The sequence below is a fragment of the Streptopelia decaocto genome (assembly GCF_964273445.1).
Source record: "Streptopelia decaocto genome assembly, chromosome: 1".
In the NCBI taxonomy this organism is placed as follows: domain Eukaryota; kingdom Metazoa; phylum Chordata; class Aves; order Columbiformes; family Columbidae; genus Streptopelia; species Streptopelia decaocto.
In genome coordinates, this window is record NC_138663.1 from 179,272,044 (window position 1) to 179,285,487 (window position 13,444).

Genomic DNA, 13,444 nt, shown 5'->3' on the forward strand with positions numbered 1-13,444 from the left:
CGTGTAGTGGCTTTCACATTTCAGAAACATCCAGGCTTCATACAATGTTAACACAGAACTACCCTTTTTCACATGGACAGACAAGACATCAAGGAAAACATTTATTTGCTGTTGCAAGCAGTAGTTTGACTTCTTGCACAGCTTCCACGCTGCCTGTTTCATCCTATGCAACACCACAGCAAAAACATAAAAGCCTTGGTGAGATTTCCCCTATCTGGCTTGTAAGTATTCTCCTCTTCATAACTGTGTCCCAGCACTACCAAGAATAGGGATAAAAAGAAGTGGGAAATCCAAACAGTGTTTCTGTACCTGCAGAAGTTTGTCATAACGCTCTGCAGACATGAGAAAACGACCGTCTTCAAGCTGCATTTCCCTGTTCTCCAGCAGATTGTTTAGCACCGGCAGGACGTTCCGTTCAGCTTTCTCCAAACCTTCCAGCACGAGGATTCTGCCTTCGGTAGCCGCACGAACTGCACACTTTTCAAAAATAAAAAAAAACCCACAACAATATTATAATAGAAATAACCATTACATATCTCATTAAATCCTGCTGAAAAAGAACCTCCAGCTGCTTCCCAAAACAGTGGTTATTTCTGTAAGCTGGACTTTTATCTCCTAACTATTGGAGGGATTGGCAGAAATAAGTTCCAGTATTTTGTAGCAAAAGAATGAAACGCAAAACCTTGCAGACATTTTAGTGTATACCCAGTGTATATTAATATGTGGCACCTTTTCTTTTTGATGTTGCATAACAGTTTGTATTTTTGGGTATTTAAAACCATCTAGCAATTCTGGGACAGCTATTTATACAGAAAACATACAACCGAGGTGGTTTTACATGTTTACAATTATACTAAAGTATTTAGAAAAAATGTCAAGTATTCCTTTGGATTGCTCTGGTTATGCACCATTGTAATTCATCCTCGGTACATTGTTCTAGTCTGACTAAAATATCAGTCTACTGAAATAAAACATGGATGACAAAAACAAAACAGTGTCATAAATTATCAGATGTCAAAAAAATCATAAAATTAAAAACATTTAGAAGTATATGCCCTTGCTGAACGTGGTTTTCTACAAAATCAGGATCAAAATGGAGCCATTAACTTGATAATCCTCTGGAGCCTTTGGGACAGAAAGTTATACTTTTCTCTGTTTCAATTTATTAGTTGTTCATATGTAGCTGTATACTTAAGTGCATAATGTGAAGACAAAATGTAAAACTGAATGCTGGTGCTGGTAATTTTGTGCAGCTTTCATGCAATGACATTCACTCAAGTAAATTAACTACACTTCATATCTAATATTCGCAATTACTGTCCAGTAGAAGACCCTGAAATTCAATGCATTCTTGTCTACTTCCAATTTGCAGAAGTTTAATCAGATAATAACGGGGCAGGTTTAGGCACAGGCAGCATTTAGAGGCAGCAAAGAGTCTTCCTTTGCATTCCTATTACATTTTAACACAATTTTGGACACAAGCAGAGTTGCAAAGGGAGAACAAATGAAATCTCTTCCCGGTATGTCTCCTATTAACTCCTACAGAAGGACGTGTCATATGATGCTAGACGGAAATCTCTGATGAATACAATAGATGTCAAAAACTGGAACAGAGAGAAAGAAGGAAGATATGGGAAAGAATAACAAAGAAGAACCAGGAAAAAAAAAAGAAAACAACAACAACAAAATAAAACCAACACATACATATGAAAGCAGATGTATCAAGGATGAAAGCATAACCATAAACTAGAAAGAACAGTTCAGCACAACAACTTAATTGCCACATGGTACTAAGCATGCAGCAGAACCAGAGATCCATTTGAGAAGATAAAGAAGACACTAAATGATAAGACTAACTAATTTAGATGCTTCTTAGGTACAGCATAGAAGCCTAAATAACTACTGGCAAATTAGCCATGATGTAAGCTTTTCACATCATTATTAAAATTAAAATAATTCCTGAATCTAACCTGGATTCAAGCAAATATTACTAAAAAAAGACACTCATAAATCCTGGTACACATCTCAAGATGCGAGTTGCATTCTCTGAAAGATATTTTGTATAACATTTCAATATCTAGCCTCATAATCAGTAGGAACCTGTGAAGAACTTGGAATAATCCCATCAAACAAGTATATAGTCCCCAGATTATTTCTCTTCCACTGAATCACCAATTCCTTCTAAAAGCAATCAGTACGTGAATTCATTTCTTTTTTAATTCAGGACCTCATACTCTACTGAGGCAATATAAAATTCCTCTCTCCCCATCCCATAAAATTTATACAAAGGACAATTTTTGTCCTAACATTCTTCTCTAGAAAGGTAATTGTACAAATCAAAAATCTGTTCCAACCCGATTGAATAGAAAACCTGAGTCTCCAGTGGCCAGTCCAATACCTGGCATGAAAAAAAATGCTATTTTGTCTAAATGGAGTTTGGAGATACAGCCAGAATACGCTTTAACAAACAATTTATTTGCCAAGTTGGTTGGATTCTGACTATTATAAGTCTATGAAGACTTTATGACTGAGATTTACTAACCAGAGGAAAATACACATTCTGTTCATATGGTTTCAAAATATTTTGAGTATCCATAGAACCTTGTTGACTCATGATGAGACACGCACTCTATGGATGAAGGCTTGTTGAAATAACAGGCTTCCAGTATCTCCTGAGCTTGTACACGATGACAATCTGCTGCAGGGGAAGACTGTGAGTGTGCAGAAGTATATGCCAACCATCAACTTCAAGAAAGAAGACACTCTCCATTAGCAGCATGATCTTGAAAAGCGCGTTGCCTGCTGATCATCAGCTTATAGGATCAAAATTTTACACAGTTTCCTGAACTTGGAAAGTGTTTGAAGTTTTATACTCAAAAATCTATTGCTCAGCACAAGAACATTTCAAAAGGTATGCTACAGATCAGGTTTGCCTACCTCTATGGACCTTTTATAATGAGCTTCAAGAAAGGCTGACAAAGAACCATGGTTTTTCACTTCTTAATGGAAAAACACCCTGTAACAACAATAAAATCACAACCACTGGGTTTCTAATTTACTCCGATTGGCTTTCCTCCAAACTATGCTCCTCATGTATCTCCAAAGTATATCTGAAATACTGGAAATTGTTCTCCAAAATACAATTAAATAAATGCATGATTCATCTACCTCTAAAATTGCCATGATAAATACCATAAAGTCTGTTCTTAAGACCAAAACAGCTGCGTATCCCTGGCTAAACTATATTTCTGCATTCTGGTTGGTAATGAGTAACAAGTTTTTGCAATAAGCTGAGTGTCGTATAAGGCGTTCTCTGAATCATTATTTCAGTTTTCTCTATGTATTGATGGATTGGTACGAACACTAAAATGTATGAAAAAAAATCAGAGGAGGGAAAGTAAGCTTGCAACCTGTCACTGAAAAATCATTTTTAAAAAATGCTTCCAAGAAACAAATCTTCATAATTCTATAATGAAAACCAAGAAATAGCTGTGCTGCCTCCCTCTCTCACTAGTCTCATTTATTCTAAATGTTTAACACAAAACACAATTTGACAGGGGAGGTTTATATTGTACAACCTTGACAACAAAACTGAGATTAAAAGTATTAACTCTTGTTAAAAGGCCAAGGGGGATTTTTTAAATGTTTTCTTTCAGACTTACTGTAACTGCAGCGGGGAACTATTTTGCTCATTGGAGGAGGCTGCTGCCTCCCACCCGTGCTCCGAGGGCACAGGGAGAATGGGAACCTGGGTATCTGCTCCAGGGAATAAGCCGGGAACAGAAACTCTTCACACGGAACTAGTCACATAATGGCTTTATGGAACAAAGATGTAACGCAGATTGCTTACTCTGATTTCACACTGCACCTGCAAAACCCTATTTTTATATTTAAAGGCAAAAACACCTTAGGAACAAGACAACTCTAAGTGGACTTTCATCATCTTTCCTCTAGCTGAACCACGGTGAGCTCCTCCACTTGAACAGTGCAAAATAAAGCTGTAAACCCCAATTTTGACATAAATCACAATGTATAAGCAACCACATGGATGAAGTTATACAGTGTCAGTGAGGGAAGAAGGACAGAAAAAAGCTCACCACAAAGCACATACTGAAATGCACAAACACCAGAGAAAGGAGCACATTTTTTTAAAGCTAACCAAAATAGTTTGTAAAGGCATAAGAAATTTTAACAGCGTAGTTGAAAATACCAGAACTGAAATGGTAGTTGTCTTCTCTTAGGAAAATGCTTAGCATGAACCAGAAAACCCTGGTTGCCTTGAAATCTCTGAAGAAGGTTCTCATGGAACTCTAGAGGGCTTTAATTTTTCAAACTGGGCATCATTCTGAGTATGATGCACAAGCTACGCTTCGGAACTATGTAAAAAAAATGCTGCTAGAAATTGCCCAACAGTAATCAGTAATTGCCTCTTTTTCAGGAGATGAAAGTTGAAACTCAAGATGAGTTTGGGGTTTTTTTTAGAAGATTACTTTCCACTGCTCTGAAAACCGGATCCCTATAATGACATCTCAAGCACTACAACTGTAACTATTAATACAATGTGGAAAAACAAGAGAACAAGTAGCTCAGTGACCATGAGAGCTAATGAGGTCAGGTTTCCCTTCATCTGCAGCCTCCATTTCAGATGTCTCTTCCAATGTAATATCTTGTTCCCACCATCCGCACAATATCCCACACAAACTCTTCCATTGAAGTCTTTCCATTCACTCCTGTATCTCATAAACATCACAACAATGTAATGTCCAGATGTGTCTTATAGTGAAAAGAGATCCTTAACAACCATCTGGTAAAGATAATACAAAACTTTGGCTGGTTTTGAGTTAACACGATGGTGACTGGCTGCAGCAGGCCAACAGAACTTGGACTATTAAACACACGGTAGAATAGAATGACAGAATCATTCCACTTGGAAGAGACCCTCAGGATCATCAATTCCAACCATAACCTAACTCCAGCACTAAATCATATCCCTAAGAACCTTGTCTAAATGCCCTTTAAACACCTCCAGGGATGGTGACTCCACCACTGCTCTGGGCAGCCTGTTCCACTGCTTCATAACCCTTTCTGTGAAGAATTTTTTCCTAATATCCAATTCAAATCTCTGCTGGCGCAACCTGAGGCCACTTCCTCTCATCCTATCACTTGTTACTTGGGAGAAGAGACCAACACCCTCCATGCTACAACCTCCTTTCAGGTAGTTGTAGACAGCGATCAGGTCTCCCCTCAGCCTCCTTTTCTCCAGGCTGAACAGCCCCAGTTCCCTCAGATGCTCCTCATCAGAGTTGTGCTCCAGACCCCTCACCAGCTTCATCGCCCTCCCCTGCACTCTCTCTACCAGCAGGTAGGGCCTGTCTTCCAGGCGTGGGAGGTGGCCATTAAATTGAGCCCCAGTAAGCTACTGAGTATCACAAAACTCAGAGGAAATCGACGTATTCTAAATATTTTTCCACAGGTCAAATAGAGCTTTTACTCCTAATCTTACCATGGAAAGAAGAGGACATTGACCCAGACTTGTAATTTACTGTAAGTGCCTCAGGTTATTCTTTTAAGAAGATGCAAGAGAACTAACAATTTTTTTTTTTTTAATAATACTTACATGGAATAGCAAATTATTCTAGAAATTTAGACACAGTCTAAAGATAGGTGTGCAAACAGATGTTAAGGGCAGTGAAGCATATAAGGATGTTTCCTGTTGGGGAATCTACTTTGCTAGATTTTAAAATATCTTAGAGTGATCAGCATGTCTAATGGTATGCCTCTACCAAAGAAAATCTTTCAAGATATTTTTTCAGTTTTTAGACTTCTTAATTCCTTAGTTATGGTTTTCCCTCATGGGTTAAGCAAACAGGAAAGCTGTTGAGCAAAGCTGAAATGGATGATTATTTAATGGACTGAAGTGATAACATACTTCCACAAAAAAGTATAATCAAAAATTAAGTAGCAAGGTGAAGCGCTATAAAAAGCCATGTTCAACCAGTTTCAAAGCAATAATGTCAACTTTCATTAAAACCTTACTGTTATCTTTTTCCTTAAATATTTGTAAAATCTTGTTAGTTGCTTAAAATAACATGTATTTAATAAAAACGTCCTGAATGTATAATGCCAGTCAAAGATGAGATTAAAAACAGACCTACTATTCACCTAAATGTGTATTCTATTTTTTGTTTAAAAATGTTTCATTTTGTAGAGGATGATGAACTATAGTTTCACATTTTACCACTTAGGCCACAATACTGAGCTACATATATTCCAGATGTGATGTTCAGGTTTTATTAAAATCAACATAATAGTAACTAATAGAATCGTAAAATCATTTACAGCTAAACTAATGCGGTTAGTCAAATTTAAAAAGTAACTAAACGAGCTAAATAATTTGACCTTTTCCACCCTCTGTAATGGAGGAGGGGGCTACATCTTCACTATTCAGACGATCTCCCCGCTGAGTTAATCAAGTGTTTTCTGGGTGGGTTTTAAAGCTAATTTTCCCCTGTGAGGTTAGGAAAATTACAGGGCAGGTTTCATTTAACACTGTTATTCACTCCTTTTTTATTAAATTAAAAAAAAAAAAAAAGAGTAATAGAGAAATTGCAGTGTACCAGAGCAGTGGTACCCAAAGAGAGACTCCAGCTGTCAGCTGGAGTTCATGTTTCCATGAGGAAGAGCCGCCCAGACTGGTGAGCACCTAATTCATGGTGCAACATCACAGCACAGAACGAAAAGCAACTAAAAAAGAAACACCCTGAAATTACTGGAGGTTCAAATCAGAAAACTAGGCTAGAAAAGTTTACCCTAGGAAGTGAATCGACACACTGTAAGATCATAAATATGTTAATATGACAAGAGCTGGAACAGTCTTTCATTTTGTAGTATTGATTTTAGCTTCCCTAGTCATCTATTTCAGCTTCCTTCACACGATTTTTTTTTTCTTTTTCTGAACTACCACATGGACGAACTATCTGTTTTATTTCCATCACCCCCTCCACTAACACAAGAGTCAGAGTAGTTTTGCAACAGTGCCTGCACTCTGTATTTACAAGAGCTTATGTCCTCACCTCGGCAGGGTCAATTGGGCCATTTTAGCTGCTTTACATCAGGTATATTAGTACAGCAGTACATTTACATCAAGTATGTGACATATTTTGCATCTTGGGCAGAGAGCAGGCACCCAGGAGCAGGAAATCTGAGCTCCTGAACAGATTTATCAGTGCAAATATCTACAAACAAAGAAACCTAGGCGTTTTCGTTTTCATTCTATACAACTCTTGAGTAAGGGAGATGGGTTATTTAAATTTTTCTTCCTGATGAGTAGCAGAATAAAAAGGAAATGAAGACAGATATCTAAAAATTATGCAGTTACTTATCTCTCATAAATTGCTTTGATTCAGGGCACTATCCATCAAGTTCACATTGCCTGTGAGTGTTATGACCCTACATATTACAAAGTATTGTACCTTCCTGCATTGTAGGAAATACTGTCTGAAAAGAAAGTGGAATATGTATGCAACAGTCACAAACATAAGAAAAAAGAACCCCACACCTTCCATTTTAATCTGTAAGGAATTAAACACACAGATTAACTTCATCCAAATGTTTGTTTCTACGTAATATTTCCCTCTTTCTGTGCAATACTTGACACAAGAAAATTACTAGTAATACTGATACTTCTGGAGTACTGTATGGCTTGCATCTTCTTTCTACAGACTTTTCTAGCTCCCTGTACCAGACAGATACCGCAGTGACCGTCAGCCAACTAAACTGAGCTTTCTGACAATGCCTTTGCTGTGGCTAACTTACCAGCTCAGCAAAAGTCCACTGTCACTCCAAGGTAGTAAGATAATAAGTCACAGAATTACACAATTTGCACTTGCTGATTGATTTTTTTTTTTTTAAAGCTGAATTATTCTTACCCATCGTGTATCTTATTTTATAATTCTCTTTCCAAACTCAAGTCTGTGTAGCGCTACTCCACGGGGTTTCATGTCATGTTCATTTTACAAGCAGGATGATTTAAGCTGTCATTTCCATTAATCCAAGTGTTCAATTGATTACTACATCATGGTCTTTCAAGCCATGGTAGATGATAATTTTTCTGGTATCTTGACAATCAGTTTTAAATTTTATCATTGTATAACTTACAATGTTGGTGCAGTAAGGGATGCAAAAGTGTTCTATTAAAATGACTATGTTCACATAGTTCAAAGATACACCAAAACTTAGTCTGATTCTGTATACACGTACTTATCTACTCAGTGGATACAGCTTAATCAGCAGATCTTCAAAAACATGACATTTTATTTGTAATTTTTCAGAACGTAACCATATTTTTCTACTTATTCGAACTTCAGTTAGTTTGACTGTCCCAAACAAAAATGACTGTACACTTAATAAAATGGCCTGTGTTTGGGAAGCTTGTTTCATTTAATGCAAAAGCTGGAAGATACAGAGTAAGCAAAACTGGGCATTCCAGGCAACATGGTTTGTGGTACAATCCTGGAGTGCTGAACCTCTCAAACACCAACAAAATGGGTTGGCTGCTCTCCACATTGCATCAACTACATTATTTTAATGTAGGATTTCCTTAGATGTAATAATTTAAAATGTAAGAGACTGTAGAAATAAGAAATCAAAACAGAGGTATGCCTTTTATAGCTGTATACACATGATAAAGAGCAAAACTGCATCAGAAATGGGGAAACAAACAAACAAACAAAACCCAAACATAAAAATATCAAATCTAATTCCTTAATTTTTGAAAATACAATAGGCTGATATTAGGATCTCCATACTGGTTCAATCAAGTTGGTGTCTCAACTACAAAGAGTTACAGAATGAGGAAAACTCTCTGCAAGACAAGCTCTTCTATCAATAAATGCAAAATTTGAAGCTGCCATTTAAGTATTTAAGTAATATAAAGTAATTCTAACTAATTACTTCATACACAACATAATTAGCTCATGCAATAAATTACAGAATAAAAGCAAGAGGTTACTTAATTGTCTGAATAATGGCAATAATGACATTTCTGAGGCTTTTAACAGTGAATTAATAGCTGAAAACCAAAATTAATGGCCTAAGGTAAAGACAAAAAACCAGAATTTCCTGCTGTCAGTACTTGAATGAAAAGAAGTAATTAACAATTAACCTATTATAAGCCCTTTATTTTACATTCTTTTTATTGGGAATGAATCTGATAATTCAGTGTTTACCTTTATTTTAGTGGTCACCTATTTCTGAGGTAAACAAAACCCTTTCCCCGTGCCTCTTCTAACTTCGCAACTCCAAATCTTATGGCATTTGATTCACTCTAGTACTAAGAAATGCTAATATGCAAGGATATGTCATACCCCAACACTTCAATACACATTTCAATATGGAATTCCAGTCACTGCTTCCAAATCACCATCTTCCAAATCTATCTTAAATAACTATCTGCAGTCATATTCAGTAACTTCATGTTAAAACATATCAGATGTTTTGAAACCTCCAAGATATCAATTTACAGTATTTAATATGTCACTAGTAAATGTAAAGCTATAAACAACCACAATATCTTAACAATCACTCACAGACAATTTTGCAAACGTTTGTGGGTCTGCAAATCTGATGATCCACTATGTTAAAGTTATTTCTGGTAACAAGATGCCAGCTTTTGCTGTAGTATATTATTATTCAAAGTGTAAGATAATTACACTACTATATTGACTTGCATGCAAAGAGCCTCAACTATCTTAACCAACAGCTAAGTTTTATTTGAGCCACAGAATTCATACAGTGGATGATCCAGAAACCAGACCTGGAAGCTTTGCTGTCTTCCCTGGGGTGTCATGACATTCAACAGGAAGGGAAATAGTATGTAAATCTGAACAGCAGAGCTTTATCTCCAGTCCTTTATATGAGTTCACCTTCTCTTTAGCTCACCTATGACAACGGGAACAATCCACGCTCTTCTGGGAATATTTTATTAAGGCTACCTACTGATAGCCTTCTCTGTCTGGGGATTAAAGACATGTAGTGTCCAGTTTCTGTAATGTTTTGAATTGGCACAGCCATCTGCAAACCTCAAAATCATTAAGTGAACTAACTAAAACTCAAACCAGTGTAACCTGTAAAACTTTATTCATTTTTCTTCTTGAGCTAGAATTAGATCTGTGACAGTTCTAAACATAACAATGTACCGTATTTTATGTGTCTTCAACTGAAACACAGGGTTAGCAAATTTAAGCTGGAACATCCCTACCTATGAGATTAATAGTCCATGTTTCCAATATTCTAAAAACGTTAATCTAAATACAACTGATTGATTTTCCCCTCAGAGCTTAAACATACACTGGTTACACATGTGATGAGTAACACATGAGCTGAGGAAAAACATGACAATTTCAGTTGATTTTAGAACTTTGGTATCTTGCTAAATGAGAGTCTTGGTCTGAAGTACTGCTGTGCTGGATTCTTGTAAAAACCTATTAATCGATAATTTCCAGCAAACTAGGGAATAAAGGTAATCTTAGACCTTTACCTTGGAAAGCTAACTTTTGTAGAGTGTTCTTACTGGAGCGAGATCAGCTTGTACAAAGTGAAGCAAGCTGCCTCATACTTACATGGGGATCAAAGTCTTCAGATGAATACAGGGTTAACAGACCACCTCACATCTTGGTGAGCTTCTTACAGTCCCTGACGGAGTGGTTCTTAGAAATGTTAGTTAATCAATGCGCTTACACCAGAGGCAGATTACTTTGACTATCCTGTAGAAAGCGTGAGGATGAGGCTGTCCATAAGAGCAGTTAGGCATGGAGCTAACGTAAGTTAACGAGTTAACCCGACAGCCTGCACAAATGCTCCTGTCCTCTGGTAAATGAGAAGCCATTTACAGCCCTAATCCACAGCACAGTACTTTAAATTATCTCATATTGTGCAACCCTCATATCTCCAGATAAGCATGAGATAATTTGAAGTCCTAAAAGTAACTAACCTCTGCCCCATATTTAGATTAGTTGTTATCCTTCATTCTGAGGATCTTCCATGGTTTCAAGAAAATCTATTTAAAGGTTTCTTTAAAGTTTGAAGGCTGCAAAAGAGATCATTGGGAATTTAAAAAAATTTAAAAAATAAATTAAAAAAAGAAGTGTTTCTTTAAAACAGAGAATAAATCTTCTAGATTCTCTTTCCTCTCCTGTTCCCATCTCCCTTTACACTCACAAATCACTCATGATGATGATGATATAACCTCTATAGCATCACCAACTGAAAACTGTTTTAGGTAACAAATTTAAATTCACACTACATCAGAGGAACCAACCCACCCTATTTAATTAGAAACCTAACTTGTATACAAAATTTAGGTATCTAGGAGAACGGATATTTTAAACGAAGTGTATATTTTACCTGCATAATCGAAAGGGAGGTGCACTCTTGATAACTTACAAAGAGAAATCTTACCTAATCCAAATCACTCTGCGGTTGTACTAGACCAGCTAAGGGGCTGGGGAAATACTGATGGCAGGAGTGTTTAAATAATTATTGTAATCCAGATCAACAGTGAGCTTTTGAATCAAATCTCACAATTGTCTCCATTTACTGTGCTTGTGTTTCACAACACAGAGCAGTCTTAAAATCCATGAACTAGACTCTTTGTCAATGAAACTAGATATATTCCTAAAATGAATCTCCTGATCTAACGTTCTACAAGTGTTAGGTAAGAGACACACCAAGAGAAGTGCTTGTGAAACTATAGTCTAACATGCACTGAATGGATCTCACTCCTCATTACAGAAGTACATCAAAGACAGTCTGCCTAAATCAAACCTGAGGTACTCTTAAGAGACAGAGTAATCTTTGATTTGGGTAAAGATAACATTTTCAGTATTAACGAGATCAAGAGTGTTATATAAGACTTCCTAACTTCATCAGAAACATGTCAGTTAGTCTGTAATACACATACTAGTTTTTCAACATATAAACCATTACTTCCTCCAAACTGCTTGTAAACAATTATCAGGTGGTGTGTAACTTGCAACTTGCCTGATCGAGATAAAAAGCGCTACCATCTCGGATCTCTCGTCGCTGTTTGAGGTCAGTTTCTGTGGTGTCCCTTGATAGTGCAATATATTCAGCCTCCCGCTTCGTTAGCTCCTGTGGACAAGAGTCTGAAGTTACTACAAAAATAAGATTATAACCCCAGAAAGTGAACTTTAACAATAGGCCTAGTGGTATAATTGTACAAAAAGTCCTAGGCAGCAGCACAGTGAATTGAAATAACTCTGAACAAAATCTAATCTCTCGTATTTTTAAAATGTTCACAGTATGTTCTGCCTCAAACAAATTGGTTTGAATTTCTGCTCGATAAACTTTTATTTTCCCCAAACCTGTTCTAAAAACATAATAACCAGCTATATATTCTTTCCATTGAACATCTGTAACATCCTGTAAGATAACCTTCTGGTTCTGAACTCTGAAAAACAATCAGCATCTGCAAATCATGAATGAAAATCAGAAGTTTTCCATAAAACATAGAAAAGCTTCAACTCTCACTCAGTAACACTTATACCATGACTCAGTTGTGATATTACCTGTATATGCTTTGTCAGTAGCCTGATGAACTGTATCATTCTTCTCTCCCTTTAATGACATGAGATGCAGTTTGTATGTGTAAAATTATAGACTGTTTAAAAAATCAGAACCCTTGGCTTATTCTTTTGTTTATTTTGATTCAATATGAGATACGCTTAGAATTTTCTATCTTAAAGGAAAAAAAAAAACCAAAACAACAAAAAAACAAATCATGCATTTATACATGATGTTTCTGCCACTTCCAACCTGGGCTAGCATGCATTCTGCTAGGAAACAGATTCATACCGAAATGCTCTTAGTCCTTACGCCTCAACAAAAGGTGTGATATAGTTAACAGATCTCTCTTAAGAGGCAACTTTTAACTACAGTTGTATGAAGAAATAGAGCAAAGATATAAAAAGAAAATTAAAATTATTTCCTTTCCATTTTCTCAGCGCCTACTGGTTACAAAGCCACCAATTCCTTTATGCTGCAGGTAGATAAAACTGGACTTTCTTATAATTGAAGGGAAAAAAAATAGAAGGTGAAATACAAGAGAGTTTTCTTCAACAATTAGTCCTGTGTAAGAACACGTACTAGTAGCTTTCAGCAATAGCCCATAAAAGTTTTCCAGGCTTATGTAGTTTCTTTAAAGGGATCACAGTGTGTATCAGCTCACGTGCAAAGACCAGCCTTCACGTAATTGTTTGGCATGGCACTGAAACAGTAATTGCAGCCTTCCTAACACAGCTCGAGTGCATAAAAACAGCGATACAAATACTGACACACGTTCTATGTCCCATGCCTGGATATCAGGTGTTTCCTAAGTCCTCTTTTTAGGTTATACCAAACTCTTCTCAATTATTTTAAGGAGTGC

The 13,444-nt window shown here is 36.6% G+C and overlaps 1 protein-coding gene across 1 annotated transcript in view; it reads right to left on the minus strand.

Moving 5' to 3' along the window:
• The window catches only part of VWA8 (von Willebrand factor A domain containing 8), a 186,568-nt gene that overhangs the window by 149,211 nt on the left and 23,913 nt on the right, over positions 1-13,444 (minus strand). The window contains exons 4-5 of the mRNA XM_082050523.1: positions 12,040-12,150; positions 310-477 (exon numbers count right to left, since the gene is read on the minus strand). Coding sequence (XP_081906649.1) covers positions 310-477; positions 12,040-12,150 — 279 coding nt within the window. The remainder of the gene's footprint in view (positions 1-309; positions 478-12,039; positions 12,151-13,444) is intronic.